This window comes from Protopterus annectens, chromosome 9.part0 (assembly GCF_019279795.1).
Source record: "Protopterus annectens isolate FY-2018-M chromosome 9.part0, PAN1.0, whole genome shotgun sequence".
Classification (NCBI taxonomy): Eukaryota; Metazoa; Chordata; order Ceratodontiformes; family Protopteridae; genus Protopterus; species Protopterus annectens.
In genome coordinates, this window is record NC_056743.1 from 1,258,021,532 (window position 1) to 1,258,044,488 (window position 22,957).

At 37.6% G+C, this 22,957-nt stretch overlaps 1 protein-coding gene across 1 annotated transcript in view; it reads left to right on the forward strand.

Annotated features, from left to right (window-relative positions):
- The window catches only part of LOC122810648 (alpha-1,4-N-acetylglucosaminyltransferase-like), a 49,180-nt gene extending 26,423 nt beyond the window's left edge, over positions 1-22,757 (forward strand). Inside the window, exon 2 of the mRNA XM_044082221.1 lies at positions 21,303-22,757. Within this exon, the coding sequence (XP_043938156.1) occupies positions 21,303-21,939 (637 nt within the window). The 3' untranslated portion in view covers positions 21,940-22,757. The remainder of the gene's footprint in view (positions 1-21,302) is intronic.
- Positions 22,758-22,957: the final 200 nt, after the last annotated feature.

Consider the following 22,957-nt stretch of genomic DNA (forward strand, 5'->3'; position numbering starts at 1 on the left):
AGTTTTCCTTGAGCAGTTCTAAGTCCTGGCATTATGAAAACACACTAAACTTACACTCAAAATGAAGTTCTATTGCAAAACAAAACCAGAGACCTTTAACAACTACTTTTTGTGAAACACCTTTCATGCAAATAGCTAGCATGCCTGTACACTGCTACAAATATATATATATATATATATATATATATATATACAGATATATTCTGAAGAAAACATCCTTGTGGTGCAAATATCTGACAAGACAAATAAAAACAAAAGCATGATATTGTCTACTAAAATACATGCCCATAATAACAGAGGTTGACACGCAACATAAAACGCCCTACCTCTCAACCTGTTAGGACAAGAAATCACAAATCCTGATATACTTTGGGGACAAAGGCCCAAAAATAGGGATACATTTTAAATATTGCTCTTATAAACATGGAAAGCTGCTAGAACAGGATTTTTGTGCATGCATTGTAAAGGATATGAAGTCTGAAGCTCAAATGCCTGTCATCATCTAGTGACTTTAATCCTCAGATCATGATTTGCCAGAAAACCAGAAATGTTATGATCAACAAACCAAAAATATGGACACTGCAAAAATCTGGCTGAGGAATGCCACAGATCAGGGACAAATCCAGACATAATCAGAACACAACCGAGTCAAACAATTAAACTACTATTAACTGTTAGCACAATAAATCTAGACAAAGCTAATATAAACCGGGGTACAAAAACCAAAAAATAGGGATACATTTTAAATAATGTGACAAATCAGGGACAAAGCCAGGAATAATTAGAACAGGACAGAGAGACATTACAACTTACATTTTAAGACACTTAACTCTGCAGCTCAGTCCACAACAAAATTCAGGAACAAATAATCCAATCCAAAGGAATTGCAATCAGCAGCAGCAGCAACATTGTCCAGCAAAAACAAATCTCAGCCTTTTGTTTGGAAATCTGCTGATCTCAGTCCCTGACTCCTTGAAGCACTGCAGACTCCTGTTTGATTTTTTATTGTCTTTCATTGTATGCCTCAGATCGGATTTATTGAAGCCTTCCTGGCTTCCTGTATGACTGACACAATGACCCATGGCACAAATGTCTTTCTTCCTTCCTCAAACTATTGCTGGTCCAAGGTAATCTTTCTGCAGTCTAAAGGCCTTTCTGAAGGCATTGTACTGGCATGAAAACCATTACTGGTGCACAATTGAGCATGTATTTGGGAGCTCTCACTGGCTCCCGTCCTCAGGAAAAGCTATTTGATTGGTTTGTATATTGCAATGGTGATTGGTTGTAATTGCAGTATATGAGCCATTCAAAAACTGTGTAGCACAGCCAATGCTGTTCATTGCTGAACAGTGGAACAGTGGGTTTGTTTATGGTCGAATATGATGTGTTCCACATAATCCAGAGCACTTGGCAACTCAGAGTGTGTGTGTGTGTGTGTGTGTGTGTGTGTGTGTGTGTGTGTGTGTGTGTGTGTGTGTGTGTGTGTGTGTGTGTGTATGTGGTGTAAAAAGAGTATGTGTGCGTAAAAAATAAAAAATATATTTTTTTTTACTTTTAATGTGCATATATGTTATGGTCTCTTGAAGAAACACAGCATTTCTTCATTTACTGTCACAATCTTGAAGCCCACAGTTTGGAAATCCATAATCCTAAGACCATAGTTTTGAAAGACCAAAATGCTAAAACCCAGAAAGTCAAAAAAATATTGAATACCTAATTGCCCTACCACTGTGCACCCAGAAACAAATGTTAACATAGCTCCTGAAGGGGTGTAGGGGTGTGGACCCAGGAATGAGTGCTATCGTGGGTCCTGCAGGGCAGCAAGTCCAGGAATTCAGTACTGTGTCTTCAGCATTTTAGTAATTCAATATAATGGTCTCTGGATTATGAGTTTCAAGACTGTGGGCTTCAAAATTGTGATAGCCAACCATATTCCTTAACTACCATCTGTTTCCTTCTGGGACTGCTGTTTTAGCTTCAGCTAGTGTGGGGACTTATTTGATATAGAAATGTACGGCTTATGCAACCTTTTTCATTTTTTTGCAAAACTTTAAATGCAGGAGAGTGTTTCATTTGAATTGGGATGATAGCAGGGCATGCACTGCTTGTGTACACTCTGTGACACCTTGCATACCATTATATTGTCATAAACATGTAAAAGTGTTCTGGCAGGATTTTAGTGCACTGTTTACACATTTACATGGCATGTAGTGTTTGTGTTAATGCTGTGACAACTTACCTGCCATTTCTGCTGTCAGACTAATTTTCTTCTAAAGGGATCTGATAGCATTTTAGTGTACTGCTTGTGCATTTACAAGGCATGTAATGTTTATGTTCATGCTGTGACAACTTACCTGACATTTATTTCTATCAAACTAATTTTACTTCTAAGGGGTTCTGACAGGGTTTTAGTGTATAGTTTGTATTTTTACAGGGCTTGCATTGCTTGTAGTCATGTTCTGACCATTTACCTGCCATTTATATCTGTCAGGCTAATACTACTTCTAACGTTTTTTTTGACAGGATTTTAGTGTATTGCTTGTGCATTACTGTGTTTGGGGGACTTTGCTCTAGGGGTAAGTGAAAGTCTGCTACTTGTGTAGAGTTTTGATCACTTACTTTCTGGCTGGCTTGTTCCAGCAATCAAATACACCCTCTTCCGTCACAGTATGAATACTTACACTGCTACAGCATGCCTGACTTCTGCAGTTCCAAGAAAGAAAGAAAGAAAAAACGTACCTGAAAGTGCTACCAACTAAATACACTCAGTGTGCACCAAAGACAATGGTGGGTAAACCTGCAATGGTCATTTGTTGCTTCCCAAACTACTCATTTATCTCTCCAGCACCCTCTGGTATGCTCCTTTAGGTCACCATGAACCTGGGGTCAACCACATCCATCTTGGCTGCTTCATTGTCTGGAGTGGGTATACTAGTGCCATCTTTATTGGGATATGGAGTTTCAGCAGGAGACGCTACTGGATGCATCCAGGGGTAATGACCTCTTGTAGGGACACAGATGCCTCTACTAGTTGGTCTCAAAAGATACCTGTTAAGATAAAACACAAGGTTAAACACTATATACCTGAAGACATGGTATCTATAGGTAAACCCGATTTTCTTACCTTAGATAAAAAAATAGTTACAGACAGTAAGTCTTGATAAACAGCCTATTATAGCACTTTAGCAGGTCACTTGATATATCCCTGAGGAAAACGTGTCTTCAAACCTCCTTAGAAGGTCATTTATTTATCTTAATTGCTGCCAAGATGAATGGGATGTGTTTTGGGGAACTGCTATACTGAGGAGATTTTAAAACATGCTGTAAGTGGTTTTGCCTCATTCTGCACCCTTTTCTCCTGTAGTACCAGCCTTGGAGGATGCATATTATATTGCTTGCATTAATCTGGATTCACAATTTTTAGTCCCCATGGAAGCAGATAGGCTTTACAAAGTTTCCTGAACTAACAAGCACTTATTTTTCTCTCTTTAATTCCTCCCCCTGTGCATATACAGGGGAAGGTTTTGGTACAGATTCGATACTACAGTTTTTATTCTTCAGCTTGCACATATAGACTCATTTACTATCAGTCCCTTATCTGGAAGTACATGCCTATCTGTATCTTCTTGATTTTAACATGTCTCTAATATCTAAACAAGCTTTATAGGTATTTATGACTGTGCAGATACTGTGTATAGGGCGTCTGCTTCTGCTACTGTTTGAGCAGGCATGCCTGAGTACAAATTCAGACATTTCCTGTTGAAAAAAAGTCTAAATTTTGGAATTCAGCTTTACAGAAAAAGTTTTTATTTGGCCTATTTGCTACTCAAGTCCACCATCAATTTGATGAAAAAGAAAAATTAGGGAGTTTATAAGATGTTTCGCCTCCTCCCAACCCTTTTTTTTCAAATTTCTCAGATCCAGCTAGAGATGTCGGGAAGGGATGTCGGGAAGGGAACAGTGACAAGCATGAACTTTTCCAATAAAAGGACAGTATTCAACTTTGGACAGCTATGCTATCATGCCTCCTCCCGCCTTCTGCTTAGTCTCTTAAAACCTGTCCCCACAACTGGCTGTTCATTACCCTCATATCAGACATAGATTGTGACAGGCTTATAGGTGTTAAAGTTGATTCAGAAGGGATACAGTTGTCACTCGATATAAAAAACTCCTTTCAGGGGAATTCGTCCCCTCCCCCCAAACCAAACAAAATTTTTGTCATCAGGCTCTTGAGCTTTGCTCACCCTAGGGGTCATAGAACCAGTGACATTTATTCAAGAGACAAAAGCCTTCTATTCCAGATCACTTCTAGTACTAAAGAAAGAGCCTTCTTGGAGACCAGTTTTAAATATTAACTTCCTGTTTCAGTGACTCTGTATGACCCTTTGGGTTATTTGCCAGTTCAAGAGTATTTGCAAAGTTTTAGCTCCAGCCTTAGCTTATAGCAGGATGAATGGCACTCACCATTTCTGCCTTATTGGGATGACTTACTTATCTTTGTAGTCTTCTCCCAGATGTCGCTAGTCCTTAACATGGGTTTCAATGCTTCTGACCAGTCTGGGATTCCAGATAAACATTCAGGAATCCTCCTTGACCTTTTTACACCAGATTGTCTTTTAGGATGTCTTATGCACACTTCACAGCAAAAGATTTTCATGCAGGTGGAATTTTATCTGGAAGCCTTCCTGAGTTTCTTAGATCAGTCTCAGACTTTAGTCAGCGAGTTTCTTAGGATTCTGGGATTCACATCATCTATTTTTTCTCATGCTTCTTCTCTTTAGGTTGTACATAAGAAAGATGCTGTGCTATCTAAAAAACACATGGACACAACACTTGTATATTTCAGATACCTGTCTATGGCTTTGTACTAATGGAACTGCACTAGTGGAGACTATAAATGCAAGCAGATACATGTACTCCCTTTTTCTTCTCAACCTCCAAGTTACTATGTATATACACCCATCTCAGTGTTGCCTTGGAAGATAGTTCCTATAAAGGTGAAGGTGGAAAGCCTGAGGGATTCTTCAGACAGAATAAAGCATATTATTTTGAAAGAGGTGTGGGCTGTGATACATACCGTATAATCTCTTCATTATCTCTTGTTTACAGACAAAATTACACCAACAAGCTAAGGGGAACAAGGTTGTACCCTTTATACAGGCTGCTATGATCACTTGGAAGCATTCCTTAACCCTACAAGCATATTACATTCCATCACAGCCAAAGTGGCAGACAAACTGAGCAGGAGAAGGACAGACCCTCACTAATGCTGTTTGAATAAAGGAATCTTCCAGCATTTGATCCATTTATGGGAATCACCACAAGTAGATCTGTTGGTCAAAAAACAGACAACTTTATAAATGTTTTTTTTTTCCTTGTAGGAAAATATTTCTTTCTGTATTTCCTCCCTTTCCATTGATATACAGGATAATTCTGAAGACTCAGAACTCCCCCAAAATATTAGTGATAACCCCCCTTTAGCCCAGGCAATATTGGTTCACCCTTTTCATGGAATTGGCAAAGGGCAATTACCACAGGGTTCCTCACTATCTGGATCTAGTCACATATGACAGGGGCAGTTTGATATACCCTAATCTAAAATATCTTAAATGATCTGCCTGGACTCTAATACCTTTTAAGCACCTCTTTTTAGTAGATGTGCAGCAGGTACTAAATGAGACAAGACATCCTGCTACTAGAAGATCTTATCTTGACAATGTGGAAGAATTTTCTAGATGGTGCCTACCCAATAATCAGGGCCTTGTCTGGGACTGTAGTACTGGTTGTCATATATTTGTGTGAGTTACTAGCCTCTGGCCTTCATACTACGTATGTCTGCCCATGGATCCTTCTCTCTTTTTTCAATGTTTTCTTAGTAAAACAAATTCTGATAGGAGTGTTTCATCTGAGATCACCTTGTAAACAAGTTGCTCCTCCCTGGGAGCTTAACTTTCTGCTGGAAGAGTTAATCACATCTCTGTCTGAACCTGCAGATCAGGCAGATTTAAGGTCCATTACATGGAAAACTATTCTCTTTGCATGGGCATCTGCAAGATGCATATCTGAGTTGCTAGCTCTCCTGGTGGGTTAACTCTATCTGGTCTGCTTTTGAGATAGAGTAACAGTAAGAACAGATCCCTCATTCACGCACAAGGTTATTTCAGAGTTTCCTTGAATCAGGCCATCAATCTTTCCATGTTCTATCCTAACCCTCAGAACCATGGACAAAGGATTACTCATACTCCATACATGGTCAAATAGTTTTTAGTAATCAACCCATATAGCCTAAAGGCTACTGCAGCAGTGGGATTGATGAACATAGTGCATTTGGTAAGTTGCACTTACCCATAACAGTAGATGTTTGAATTCCTCATCGTTGCAGTAACTGCACTCACCCATCATCCTCTTAATGGTGTATGGAGTTATTTCTTGTTTGTTTAGTTCAGGATGCGTATACTTTAAAGAAAGAAAATTTTGAAGATATTTCATCTCTGATTGTTGTTTTTCCCCTTCTCAGAGCTAACCAATTAGCAGTCAGAGTGGAAGTGTGGGAGTGAGCCAGAACGTTTGGAAGCTGGATGGTTGTTGTGTCTTGTGTAAGACACAAGCCACATAGGCTAAAAGCTACTACAGCAGTGTTTTGTTCAAACACTTACTGTAACTGCAACTTACGCAGTCATACCGTACCTCTCAACTATCCAGATTTTTGTAGAATGTACAGATTTTTATCTTAAATTTTTGGTCTGTTCCTCATAAAATGTGTAGTTTTCTGGCAAATTGCTGAGGCTTGAGGTCACTAAATAATGACACACATTTGAGTTTCAGACCTTATATCCTTCAGAAAATGCATGTTATCACAAAACCTGTTATTCTAGCAATTTTTTGTGTTTATAAGGATGATATTAAAAATCTGTCCCTATTTCTGGGCCTTTGTTTCCACAGTATTTTAGGCTTGGTCCAGAATTCTTGTGCTAAGAGGTTGATAGGTATGAGCCGTACTTTCTAATGAAGTCTGTCTATTATATGACATAAGCACTCAATGAAATGAATTAGTCTTTCCCAGTGTTGTATCCATAATGAAAGGATTATTGTTTTGTTGGACCACATAGATAAAATTGACAGGAACCTAACCTCAAATAACCTAATTTCTCTAAAAGAAAGAAAACAATTTATGATGAAAATACTAACCAATGTTAAAACCTCAATGAAGAGATAGCGCTTATAAAAAATGTTGTCTAAAGTCAGACCTTCACAAATAGTTATTAGGCATGTGGTCCAAGATTCCATTGAAGACCCTAGCCCAACTTACCAATTGCCCCAAACCATTATCTTCTTAAATGATGTACTGAGTCACATGGTAGGCTAATAGAGACTGAGGGAATCAAACCCTAAATTACAGAAATCAGCTCATTAACAGCTGATAACTTTAATCCTCTGCACTGGCTGCCAGAATGGTTAATGTATAAGTTTGTATCATATCTGGTACAAAGTACTGATTCACAAATGTAAAGAAGGAACAGGACGACTTTGACCAGAATGCCAATGATAACAAAGGATGTTAAGAGAAACAGTGACTTTCTACAAATTAATAACCAGTCTAGATCTGTGAAACTAGCTAATATGTCCAAATGCAGTGGTGGCTGGTGACTTCAAATTAAAGGGAAGCTGCAGGAGACAGATGAATGGGTGGGGCTAATGGGAAGGGGTGTGTCCAACTAGAAAGGGGTGGGGCTATGTTCAAAACCACAACAACTGGAACTTTAATTAAATACACTGCCCTGGGTGCCAAACCATCATTACAAAAGTCCAATCAAGACAAAATGAAGTGTAGAAGAAAAAATATTTCAATGCATTGGCTACATGACAGCTTATTTAATATCTAGATGGAAACACAAAGGTTGTGATGTATGAAAAAATTACTTTTTAAATACATTACTGGAACACCAGTCAGAATCAAGTATAAAGAAAAAAAACAAGCAGCACTCAACTCAAACCACTTCTCCTTGCACTGCAGTTCTAATTATAATTTATATTCAGCTTTATAAAATTACCAAGTAACATGCTGAAAGTAGCAATCTCTGTGTGATACCCCCACTTGTAAAAATGTTTCTTATCCAAAAAAGACTTGCTGCCTGACTACAACTATCTACTTGTTTCATGGGGAAGACATGATCAATGTAAAAAATGAACAGCAAACAAGAAACAAGCTCAAGATAAACTGCTTAAAGGATTACTGGTTATGGACCACACATGATAGATTGGCATTCTGTTTAATTTACGGGTAAAGCCTGCAAAGATGACTGCAAGTCTCTAACAAATGTAATGAACTTCTGAAAATACTGTAATCCTGTCCTTTATTACAAATACTGTCATATGCATTTCAATACCTAAGGCTTATATGTTATCTAGTTATATAAATATTCTCTGCATGGCAACAACAAAAAGGCTTTCAATGTTGATAATTCTTTAACCGTATGCTTATACAATCGCCATCAAGCTTACCTGATGGTCGTTAAAGAATTGCTACTTAAACAACAGGGCACTGCAGCAGCATGCATTTTCTGAATAATAAGAAGCATAAATCAACAGTATAAAAATATGACAGAAAACCAGAACATTCTGCAAAATCAAGGACAGATGAAAAGCCAAGTCGTACTTGTGATCTACCTTGGATGGGGGAATACTATGCCCACTTACACTGCATAACTGCTCCTTGCCTTGCTTGGACACATCCAGTGCCACTACAATGGGGAGTGGGGTGCAACAAGTATGTCACAATTTGAAATGTCTCTGGCTGACAGTGATGGCTCTGGCACTCATACCTCACAGCAAGAAATCTGGACAAAGCCATACATAGAAGTGAGACACAGGCCCAGAAATAAGGACAATTTTTAAATATTTCTCTTATAAACTTAGAAAGTAGTAGGTCTTGCATTAGTATGAATTTTCTGAAGGGTATGAAATCTGAAACTCAAATGTCTGCCATTATTTTCTAACTTTATTCTTTAATGATTTGCCACTAATTTGCCATAAAAATGCAATTTTATGAAAAACAGACCAAAAATGTGATGCAAAAATATAAAATTGCCAAACAATACAGCTGGGAACCTGTCAAAGAAGGGACACCTTTTTAATATTAGTACTGTTAACTTGAGCAGCTGACAAAATAAGAGCATCTACATGCATTTTTGAAATAAAAGTAATCTATAACTCAGATCATTACAGCTATTTATAATTGTAAATCCTCCACGTTTTCTTCCAAAATTGCCATTTTGCAGAGAGATTATTAGGAGGAAAGCAACATTTTGAGCCAAAATTGGGGACAATTGAGAGGTTTGGATATTCCTAATTCTACAAAGCAATTTATTTGCATATACCTCTCAACCTCTTAATGCAGGAAATCTGGGCAAGGCCAAATATATTGGGGGTAACATGCAAACAGTACTAAAAATTACTCTTGTATAAACTTAAGACAGTTAAAAGAATAACAGATCTTGCTTTAGAATGCATTTTTCTGAAGGTTATGGCATCTGAAACTCAATGTCTGTCATTTAGTGACTTCACTCCTAAATGATTTGCCAGAAAACTACAAATTTTATGAGGAACAAACCAAAAATAAGAAACAAAAATCTGTTCATTCTGCAAAAATCTGGACAGTTGAGAGGTATAGGTCAGCTGGAGCCATCTATGAGTTAGTTGCCCCCCCCCCTCACAAAATCATGATCGAATGGAGCCTCCCCCCTGCAGCCATTCCAGTATCCTATTCCTTTGTTATTTTGCCCCATTTACCATAAACACTGTAATGTGCATACTGCTTTACTTCTGTGATGATTTGGATTTCATTTCAAAGTTTTATTTTGCATTTTACAGCACAAACTTTAATAGATATCTGCTAAACAAAGCAATGCAGTCTCACAATGAAAATAGACTTAGCATTAAAACTTCTCTGCCCTTGAAACTTACATTCATTGAAACAGCATTGAAACCCACATTCAAAGAAAATACATTTTGCCAGCGGCAGATAAAGATTAACTTTGGGCTGTTTTCAAATCATGGGCCCCTTGAACATGAAACATAAACATGTTCTTTGATACACCTTTCTGATTGTATTAAATTATATTCCTTGTACAATACAGTACAGTTGTTAGAGGGCATTGTAAATTTATTGTTTTGAACATTTTTCCAGTAAACAATGAAACCAAATGCATGCACCATTAATGACAAAACTGCCCAAGTCAGAACATTTCCATCATAAAAAAGTCTGCTCACACTTTTACAGTCCACCAGTATCAGTAAATATGCACACTGAAGAAGTAAAAGTCATCTAAATAATTCCACATTAAAGAAATCTGTAACTAATAAAGAGGTTGCTACTAGCAAACAACTTTATATGTCATTGTTTCATCTACAAATAAAGTGCCTGTTGCCCTTGAGGAATAAATTGCCTATGTTGCATTAAAAAAATGATAAGCTAGTAATATCGCAATAGGGAATGGATGGCAAGCTGATAACAGGTTCATAGTTACTAGGTATCTTTGCAGTGGCGGCTGGTGACTTCAAATCACAGGGGGCCTGCAGGAGACAGCTGAATGGGTGGGGTCAAGGGGAAGGGGTGTGGTCACCCAGAAAGGGGAGGAGCTATGCACAAAACCACAAAAAACTAACTTTAATTAAATACGCTGCCCTGGGTGGCAAACCATCTTTATGAAAGTCCAATCAAGACAAAAATAAGTGTAGAAGAATAAAAATATTTCAATGCATTGGCTGCATGACAGCTTACTTAATATCTAGATGGAAACAAAAGGTTGTGAGGCATGAAAAAATAAATTACTTTTTAAATACATTACTGGAATGCCAGTCAAAATCAAGTATAAGAAAAACCAGAAGCACTCAACTCAAACCACTTCTACTTGCACTGCAGTTCTAATATATAATATATTCAGCTTTATTAAAGTACCAAGTAACATGCTGAAAGTAGAAATCTATGTGATGCCCCCACTTGTAAAAATGTTTCTTATCCAAAAAAGACCTGCTGCCTGACAACTTGTTTCATGGGGAAAACATGATAAAAGTAAAAAATGAAAAGCAAACAAGAAACAAGCTCAAGATACATTGCTTAAAGGATTACTGTACAGGTTATGGACCACACATGATTGGCATTCTGTTTAGTTTACAGGTAAAGTCTGTAGAGATGACTGGAAGTCTCCAACAAGTGTAATGAGCTTTTTAAAATAATGGAATCCTGTCCTTTAATACCCAAGGCTTATACATTATCTAGTCAAGTATTCTCTGCATGGCAACAACAGAAAGGCTTTCAATGTTGGCAATTCTTTAACAGTATGCTTATTAAAGCTTACTTGCATCTTACGATCTCAGACAAGCTTACCTTATGGTCATTAAAGCATTGCTACTTAAACACAGAGCAATAGGCACTTTGAGTAATAAGCATAAATCTGAGTAATAAGCATAAATCAACAGTACAAAAATATGACAGAAACCAGACCATTCTGCAAAATCAAGGACAGATGAAAAGCCACTGTGGTACTTATGCAGTGTGTCCTCCCCATCCAAGGTAGATACAACTACTCCTTGCCTTGCTTGGACACATCCAGAGTCACTACATGGGGGAGTGGGGTGCAACAAGCATGTCACAATCTGAAATCTCTCTGGCTGACTGTGATGGCCCTGACACATTTGTCATACCTCTCAACCTCAAGAGCAAGAAATCTGGACAAAGCCATACACAGAAGTGGGACAAAGGCCCAAAAATAAGGACAATTTTTAAATATTGCTCTAATAAACTTAGAAAGATAATAGAATAGGTCTTGCATTAGTATGAATTTTCTGAAGGGTATAAAATCTGAAACTCAAATGTCTGTCATTTTCTAACTTCAGTCTTTAGTGATTTGTCACTAATTTGCCAAAAACACAATTTTATGAAAAATGGACCAAAAATGTGATGCAAAAATATAAAATAGACACACAATACAGCTGCTACCTGTCAAAGAAGGGACACTTTAATATTAGTACTGCTACCTTGAGCAGCTGACAAAATAAAAGAATCTACATGCATTTCAAGTAATCTATAACTTTGATTATTACAGTTATTTCTTAATTGTAAACCCTCCATGTTTTCTTCCAAAATTGCTATTTTACGGAGGGATTATTAGGGGGAAGAGCAACATTTTGAGCCAAAAATTGGGGACAGTTGAGAGGTTGGCTATGCCTAATTCTATAAAGCAATTTATTTGCATGTACCTCTCAACCTGTTAATGCAGTAAATCTGAACAAGGTCAAATATATTGGGGCACATATAAACAGTACTAAAATTGCTCTTGTATAAATTGAGACAGTTGATAGAACAGCTCTTACTTTAACATGCATTTTTCTGAAGGTTATGAAGTCTGAAACTTATTATTTAGTGACTTAATTCCTAAATGATTTGCCAGAAAACTACAAATTTTATGAAGAACAAACCAAAAATAAGAAGCAAAAATCTATTCATTCTTTGAAAATCTGGACAGTTGGGAGGTATAGTTCAGCTGGGCCTGTCTGAGTTTGCTGCCCTTCCCCCCTGACAAAATAATGGTTGAATGGAGCCTCTGCAGCCATTCCAATGAACCATTACTTGGCTATTTCACTCCATTTACCATAAACACTAATGTGCATACTGCTTTACTTCTATGATGAGTTGGACTTCATTTGAAAGTTTTATTTTGTATTTTACAGCACAAACACTAAGTCATCTGTTAAACAAAGCAATGCAGTCTCACAATGAAAACTTAGCATTAAAACTTCTCTGCCCTTGAAACTCACATTCATTGAAACAGCATTGAAACCCACATTCAAAGAAAATACATTTTGCCAGTGGCAGATAAAGATTAATTTTGGGCTGTTTTCAAGTCATAAGCCCCTTGCATATGAAACATACATGTGCTCTTTGATACACCTTCCTCATTGTACTAAAATTATATTCCTTGTACAATACAGTACACTTGTTAGAGGGTGTTTTAAATTTGTTTTGAACATTTTTCCAGTAAGCAATGAAACAAACCATATGCACCCATAATGGCAAAACTGCCCAGTTGAGAACATTTATCATAAAAAAGTCTACTCAGACTTCCACAGTCCACCATTATTAGTAAATATACACAATTCTACAGTCCACCATTATTAGTAAATATGCACAATTCCACAGTCCGCCATTATTAGTAAATATGCACAATTCTACAGTCCATCATTATCATTATCAGTATATCAACTTGAAGATATACTAAATTGGGTATCATCAACCTTCCCACAAGAAACTATAATCCTTGGTGATTTCAACATTGACTGTAGATGCATTGGTACTGACCATCCTACTTCTCACATTAACCTTCATGGTTTCTCACAGACCATCACCTCCCCAACTAGATTTAACAAACCTACCAATAAAGAGACCACCTTGGATTGGATCCTTATTAATAACTACCACCAACCCTACAAAGTAGGTGTCTTCCCTGATGATGTAAGTGACCACTCTTTGACCTACATAATCAGGCAAAAGAATGATATCCCACACCAAGCATCATATAGGACAATACGGTCAAACAAACAGTTTAATCAAAGGTTATTCCAAACTGAACTTAGCTCTTGTGATTGGTATCCACTAAAAACCCTCCCTCTTGAAGAGGCTGTTAAACACTTTAACTCTACCTTCTTAAATATCCTTGACCAATATGCACCAAAGCGTACCATCAGAACTAGGTCAAAACCAGCCCCATGGCTCACTAAAGACACCAGGCAAAAAATGTTACTTAGAAACAAAGCCTGGGCTAGGTGGAGGACTACAAAAAACTTAGAAGATCAACAATTATTTAAACAAATGAGAAATATGACAAAAAAAGCTATACTTTCAGACAAAAAAAACTTTTACTGTAAAATGCAACAAACACACCTAAACAATCCTCAGAAATTCTGGGCAAGTATAAATAGTTTGTTACACCCAGGTCACTGCAGCACACCATCCCCAACTGGTGCATATCAAGAAACTCCCAACCAAACTGCTAATGCCTTTAACAGCTTTTTTACCGAAGCCATCCAATCTCTAGCCAGCCAACTAAACCCTGATAGCTCTAGCCTCCCAAACCCCATTTCTAGCTCTCTTCCTACCTTCATATTTCAACCCATCTCCACTCATTTCATATACAAACATCCTAAAACTTAAGCCTTGTACGCCTTCTGCTGACCAGATTCCAGCACAATATCTGCAAAAAGCAGCCAAAGCAGTAGCTTATCCAATATCAGTCCTAATAAATAGAACCATTAATGAGGGAACCATCCCAATCATCTGGAAAATCTCACACATTATCCCCCTACATAAAGGTGGTAACTCCAATGAATATTCCAACTATCGACCTATAGCTCTACTATCCCCGTTAGCAAAAATAATGGAAAAATGCATTCATCATCAGCTTCTGGACCACCTACTACAACACAACTTACTAGCACATAGCCAACATGGCTTCAGACCATACCATAGTACCACTACAGCCCTCCTATCCTTCACTGACACCATCAACAGAAATCGCAATAATAATGTTCTCTCTTCAGCACTATTTATTGACCTATCAAAAGCTTTTGATATGGTAAACCACACATTGCTTATAAACATTCTTAAATTACTTTCACTCGATACTCTAGCTATACAATGGTTCAGCTCCTACCCAACAAACCGACAGCAAGCTGTTATGTGGGAAAATAATCTATCATCCCACCTGCCAGTTACAGTAGGTGTTCCCCAGGGCTCCATTCTAGGTCCTCTACTATTCTCCATTTTTATTAATGATCTCTGTAAAGCTACTCCTCTTGCAACCTGTATACAATATGCAGATGATTCCACAATAATCTGCACGGGAAAATCTTTATCAGAACTACAGTCCCTTACTCAGAAAATGTTTAACATAGTTGAATCATGGTTCCTAAAACGATGCCTCCTCCTGAATCCAAAAAAAACTAAGCTCCTGCTTTTTGCCCCTACCCGGAAGCATATACCTTTAGATTTCTCTGTTACTTCTAACAATGGTACCGTCATATCCCCTGATGCTACCACCAAGCTCCTAGGAATCACTATAGACAACAACCTCAACTTCGACTCCCATATTAATAACACCATAAAAACAGTCAACAGAAAAATGGGCTCCCTATATAGAGTCAAATCATTCCTCACTCCTATTGCAAGATCTACTATTGCCCACTCCCATCTTATCTCAACACTACTTTATGCCTCACCAATCTATACTAATCTGTCAAAACATAATTATTCCAAACTAGCTACATCCTATAACAATATTGCAAGATTTGCCACTGGTAATCCCTATAGAACCCATCACTGTCAGAACCTAAAACAACTAGGATGGCTTGAGCTACAAAATCTGCTTCAATATAGTCAACTTATCATCGCACATAAAATCCTCTACCACCCAAATAATACACTTTCAAACATCATTACCCCCTATAAAAATCTTAGTAATTTACGATCATCTAATAAACTGTTAGCTAACATTAGTAAGTCAAACAACTTGGCAGGTGACTCTCTGTTCTCAAACACTACTGGGAAAAACTGGAATTTACTACCTACTGAACTTACCTCTCTTCCTTCTCTACCCCTCTTCAAACAAAAACTGAAAATATTCCTCAGAACAAAATGGCTATGCCCTTGCAACAACCCTGACTAACTGATTAACTCTATTAATTTTCCCCCCTACTTTCCACTTAGGATAACTTGTTCTTATTTCATCTGTAAGTAGCACTGTTTACTTGTAACGTACTATGTCTTCTTTATATAAATGTCATATCTAATAATTTTGTAAATAGTATTTCTTTTTAAACCATTGATTGTTATTTGTTACATACCAGTGTGTTTGATACTTTTGTAAACTCTAACTAACCAGTGTGCACCAAAATGTATTACTATATTTTTTCTCTATGTAAACTTTTTATTAGACGCTATTTTTACTTTTTATTTGTTACTGTACTGGAGCTTTTCTCCCCGGGCCTCTACTGAAAATGGACATATATCCAGTTGGACTAGCCCGGTCAACAAATGTAAAATAAATAAATAAATAAATAAATCAGTAAATATGCACAATTCTACAGTCCACCTTTATCAGTAAATATGCACAATTCTACAGTCCATTATCAGTAAATATGCACAATCTCTGAAGTAAGTCATCTAAATAATTCCACATTAAAGAAATCTGTAACTAATGAAGCGGTTGCTGCTAGCAATCACCTTTATATTTCATGGTTTCATCGAAAAATAAAGTGTCTGTTGCCCCTCAGGAATAAATTGCCTATATTACATTAAAAAATGATAAGCTAGTAATAATATTGCAAGAGGAAATGGATGGCAAACTGATAACAGACTCATAGTTAGTATCTTCACCAAGGAGAACATTCTCAGTACGGCAGCATCCACCCTTTACCCTTTGTGGGAGTAGAACCCACAGCCTTCTGCATCAAAAGCAAGTACACGACCTGTTGTGCTATAGTATTAATTAGGCAGAGCATTAAACTTCTATTCCCCTGTAGCTCTCAGCTCCTTGTAAAATCTACTCAATACTCAACTGCATCTCAACTTTGCAGCTCAAGAAAACTGGAAAAAGCCAAAATGTATTGGGGGGGGGGTCAAAAGCCCAAAAACCAGGGACACATTAAACATTGCTTGTATAATCTTGGAAAGTTGCTAGAATAAAATGTTGTGTTGCCACCATACATTTTATTGCCAAGGTCCCTGAGTAAAAAACAGTCAGAGTAACATACCACTACGCCACATCAGCTGCTTTGTAAAAGAGAGGAAGACTGAAACTTAAACGGCTATCATTTAGTGAATTCAGTTCTCACCATAGCTGTCAACCTCTTAGTACAAAACACCTGGACAAACCCAGTAATGACGGAATACAGCCCTCAAACATATTCAGTGAATTCAGTTCTTGCCATAGCTGTCAACCTTAGCACAAAAACCTGAACAAAGCCAATAATGGGGGAATACAGTCCCAAAAATAGGGACAAATTTAAAATATTCATCTTATAAACTTAGAAAATTGCTAGAAAAAAAGGTTGTGCTACTATGTATTCTGAAGAACATGAAGTTTGAAATTCAAATGCCGGTCAATTTTACTGCTGACAGAACAAAAACAATTTTCAGCAGAGACGCAGGGATTAATACTGCAGACATGTCTTTGTAAAATGGCAGGGCACTAGAGCAAATCCACACAAACACTGGGAGGAGATGCAGACTCCACACAGAAACCACCCCAACCAAGAATCAAACCAGAAAACCTATAGCTGTGAGGCAACAATACTACCACTGCACCATCAAATATGTAAGGAATTAAACATTCAGAAACCTGAAGTCTGAAATTCAAATGTCTGTCAATTTTACTGCTGACAGAACAAAAACAATTTTCAGCAGAGACGCAGGGATTAATACTGCAGACACGTCTTTGTAAAATGGCAGGGCACCAGAGCAAATCCACACAAACATTGGGAGGAGATGCAGACTCCACACAGAAGCCACCCCAACCAAGAATCAAACTAGAAAACCTACAGCTGTGAGGGAACAATACTACCACTGCACCATCAAAAATGCAATGAATTAAGCATTCAGAAACCCTGAAGTCTGAAATTCAAATGCCTGTCAATTTTATTTAACATTTTTTAATCAGGACAGTCTGACTTGGAACAAAAAAACAATTTTCAGCAGAGGCCCAGGAAGAAATAATGCAGACATGTCTTTGTAACATGGGAGGACACAAAAGCAAACATACACAAACACAGGGAGAAGATACAGACCCCACAAAGAAGGAACCCCAGCCAAGAATCAAACGCGAGAACCTGCAGCTGTGAGGCAACAATGCTACCAGTGCACCATCAAATAAACACAAACACATACAAACACAGGGAGAATATAACAGACCCCACAAAGAAGGAACCCCAGCCAAGAATCAAACCTGAGAACCTGCAGCTGTGAGGCAACAATGCTACCAGTGCAACATCAAATAAAAGCAAACCCACACAAACACAGGGAGAAGATAACAGACCACACAAAGAAGGAACCCCAACCAAGAATCAAACCGGAGAACCTGCAGCTGTGAGGCAACAATGCTACTACTACACCATCAAATATCAAGCATTGCAACATTTACAAACCACAGATATTATGAGGAACAGATCAGATCGAATATGAGGCAAAAATCTGCAATTTTTTTTACAAATGGTGGTGGGTAGGGAACTCAAGTCTTTAACACCTAGGTGATCCAGTCTTCTGTTTCATGGCAGCTAATTCCCCCTGAAAACAATCTCCTCTGTAGTCCTCTTCTGCTGGTTTCTTCCCCAGTCTTCCATTTCACGGCAGCTAATTCCCCCTGAAAACAAGCTCCTCTGTAGTCCTCTTCTGCTGGTTTCTTTCCCTCATCAGCCTATGCATGCTAACGGCTGGTTTCTGGTTTGGGCTCTGCAAGAATAGGCTGGAGGCTCCAGCCTGCCGATGATGCAGTCCAGTTTCCTTCTCATCTGTGTGGTCATCACCACACAGACTTCTGGGTTGGCAAGGTGGAGATGTCTTTCTCCTCTATCCGGACTGCCTAACATAGCAGTCTGGAGTTCTGTGAGTACCCAGGAACTCCAGGCACGTATGCGTGGAGTTCCAGGACTCACAATTTTATTTTTATATTTTCTTGTACAGGTGGGGGAATCTTTCTTTTTTACAGGTGGGGGGATTTTCTTCTTTCTTTAAGTGGGGGTCTGCAGTCCTATAGCATGAGCCGCCGCTGTCCAAATATTTTTAGTGTGCTTATCAGTCTCAGAGTGTTATAGACAGAACTGGTGACTAGGTTAGAAACAGCTGCAGGGTAAAGCATTTCAGCAGAAAAGTTGTAGTGATGGTTATTTGTCATGGAAAATAAGAACCATTAATTCTGTAAATGAAAAATCAGAACTGTTAATAAATAACTTGAAGTAAGAGGATTTGTGGCCATGTGGACCAGCATGGATCTCATGAATGCATTGCCTTGAAAACCTTAATTATCTCCCTACATTAAGAGAGGTGGAAGTCTCATAAGCTGCTTTGGTGGTATAGAGGGCTAAATCACTGACAACAGCCCAGCTGACCTGGGTTTAATTAGCATCTCCAGCAACTGATGGAGCAGCAGGTGGGAGAGATATGGGTGCACTCATTGCAGGGGAGCAGTTAAATGGGCATTCCCTGTAGTGATTCCTGGTAGAGACTGGAGATGTCACAATGAGGGGGTATAGTCCAAAGAGGGGAAACAGTGTTGGGCATGGCTGAGCTGCTGCTGAGTGAGTTGACTGCCCCATTTCACACCCAACCCTCAGACATAACCACAAACACTGTACTGTTAGGGGGGCATAACAGGTAGATGTTAATTTAAAATACCACTGGCTGAAGGTGATAGCCATGACCCCCAGAACACCCTTAGGTTCTGAGACTGAATCAAGTGATATTGGGAAAGACCAGGGATGAAGCAGGGACTATAAAGTGCTCTAAAAAAGATAAGTCTCATAAAGAATCTTATTAAATTTAATGAATATGTTAACTAACAGCACTGAAAGAAATTGAATTTGCTATTCATTAAAAAGTTAATATCTTGTTTACTATCTTTGTGAATGTTCTGACACAGGACATGCTAATATAGTACAAAATAGGTATTGACATCTTAGAATTGTAAATACATTATATGAGGTGCTACAGCTTTATATATGAGTACAGCTGCAAGCTGGGATGTATGTAATGCAATGCCTTCCCTTCTGTCGATATGCGTATTAGTAAATCTTTGAATGTAGGTGCATCTTACTTTCTCTCAGTTCTTTATTCAGGCCTATCCTGATTATTCATGATGTAAAAGTGTGAGATACTACATTTTACATCTCATAAAATGTACACTGATAACACTGATGCCTTAAGTTTTTTTTTTTCCACTTGATAACTGTATTGAAGTTTCTAATTTTTTTATGATGAACTAAACTAGAAAAAACTTCTAAGTCCTGCCATAAATGACAGTTTCACACTATTTTAAGGCAACAATGCATAGGAGTTATTATTTTGGTTTGTGATGTATGGCATAATAGAACTTATCTTCAAAAAGAGGGTAAATCTCATATTAAGTGGACAGATTACAGAACATAAATGAGTTTCCTTTGAGATCATTTTCAGATATTTCCTTCAATTTGTGGTTCAGCTTCAGCAGATGAAACTCTGTGGTTAGATGTTAATTGACTAATGTAAGATAGCAATGCCTTAGCCAATACTTAGCATGCCTTTTTGTTGCAGTTGCAATCATTCAAACATATCTATAATTTTGTATAGTTAAATATTCTCTGTGTCGTATATAAAAAATGTTATTCCTATTAGAAAACGTCTGCAAGGATCACAAACTCTCCAGCAGATGAGAATCAGGTGTGGTGTGGCAACAATTATGTAATTCAACAAGCAGAAAAACCCAAATCAATACTAATTTGGGATGAGGAAATGAAGGAGAGAAAGTTACTGTTCCAAAACAGAAGGCAGTTGTGATTGAAGAGGCCTCAGTGTTGTTTCACTAGACACTAGTGTCTCAGTGAAGACACATATTACTGGTGTGAGAAGATATATATCACAGCACTTACTAACTGCTTACATTATTATAACCACAGCAGGAAGATTTTGCAACAGCTATCCGCATTGCTACTATGTCCTCGATCAAGAGCTTATATGAAAACTGATAGATATACTATGGTATGGGATCTTTCTGGTCCACTTTTGCTAAAAATGATAAAATACAGCACCGTGGGTATTTTGTGCACCCAATGCATATATACCACAGAAGTAATTATACAAATTAAGAAGGTAGAGGTTGGTGAAAAAACCTGATGGTAGAAAAGAGTGTTTAGATTTTCATATTTTCAGCAATAGTATATTTTGCTTTACATTAATGCATAATTATATATATAGTTAGTTAGTTAGTTAGTTAATATTATTGTTCTGCATTTAAAAAGGTGCCTTCTAAAGAGCTGAGGTAAGTATGTGACTCATCTGGTATATATGAATAGAATTATTTTCTGTAGTTTTGCAGTTGAACTAGACATGAGCTTGGGCCATCATTTCCTTCATGGGTGATGTATGTATATATGGGCTTCAAAATTACAATAGGAGCACTAAAAATTGTACTGATGTCCTTAAAGAAGCTGTCATATTAACTAGTTGCCTCTAGCTGCTTATATCCCTTAACTTTCCTTGCATCACTCTTCTTATATGTAAGCATTAAGAAAATAACATTGCATTACTTTATTTCTTGTTTATTACAGGATAAAGTTTATAAAGAACCTTACTGGATTCAAACCACTTCAGATGGCTACAGACTTGTGCTTCTCTGGAAAAACGGAGGGTTTTATTTTGACACCGATGTTATTAGCACTAAAAAAATACCTGAAGAAAATTTTTTGGCTAGTGTATCAAGTGATTCTGTCGCCAATGGAGTGCTTGGATTTCAAAAGCATCATTCATTTATTATGGACTGCATGACAGATTTTGTTCTGCACTACAATGCTGGCATTTGGGGGAATCAAGGTCCTACCTTAATAACACGTATGATAAAGAAATCATGTCCCCTTCCACACTACAAAAAGGTGCAAGATTTTAGATGTGATGCCAGGAATCTGACTTTCATGCATCCATCTCATTTTTATCCAATTCACTGGACAGCGTGGGAAAAGTACTTTGAAGTCTGGAAAGAAATTCCCACTTTTGAAGACTCCTATGGCTTACATTTATATAATTATATGAACCACAAAGCAAAAAAGATGGTTGTAGCAGGAAGCAATACCTTGGCTGAAAATCTGTTTATAAAGTACTGTCCAAGTACTTATGCCTTCCTAATAAAGAAAGTAAAAGATTAAAAGTGACTAAACAGCATGAACACTAATCACTGATTTACGGACCACATTGTGGAACCATCTGAGCTTTGTTGAATTAAAAAAAAATCATCATTACTAAAGACAGAGTACTTGCATTTGAGTGTATTAGTGTGAACATTGTATGTATCTGTTTGATTTATATGAACTTTACTAACCTGTATTCTTTATTGGTTACAATGATTTCCTACACTGTGTTAGGCAGTGATACATGCTGAAAAGGTAGCAGTGTACAAAAATAAGCAAAAGCTTTAAACATTAACAGAAACACTTGCATACAATCAAGTAATTCTGCTGCAACAAAAGCAATGAAACAACAGGCAGAAGAACCATTCATTTAAATCAAAATGAATAGAAGCATTAAAATAATGAATAATGAGAGCTATCTCAGAGTAATTTGTGTGTGCAGAATACTATCATGTATAAATCAGATGTCACAATCATATCCTAACAGTACAAGATTCTGTGTCCTGCTGTGCATATCAAAGCTTTGCTTGTATATGGTTTGATGTTACGAACTTATGAATCTTATTAATCCCATAGAACTAAGCATTGTATGTTACTTCTAATCCCCAATAACAGTACAGGCTATAATGACAGATGTAAGACAGAGATGAAAAGCATCTCTGACACCTTATGAGCATTGACTACAGATGGATATATAAGTAAAATAAATAATCATTTCATCCAATCAAGTGATAAAAAGACATTCAACAACTTAAGGGGCATTTCAGACATGTTTTGAGAAAGCAGCATGTACTGATGCAAAACACACATTTTAAATAAACTTTGTGATTCTATAACCAGAATAAGACACTTTCTTCATTTGTTTCATTTATAGTATACAAACGACAAATCGCCCTACCTTGGGCAAAGGGTAGCTGGCCACTGTCTGCTTGGGGCAAAGGGTAGCTGGCCAATATCTGCTTGGGGCAAAGGGTAGCTGGCCACTGTCTGCTTGGACTCCTCCTCCTTCCCTGCTCCAACCACATTATGTAGCACC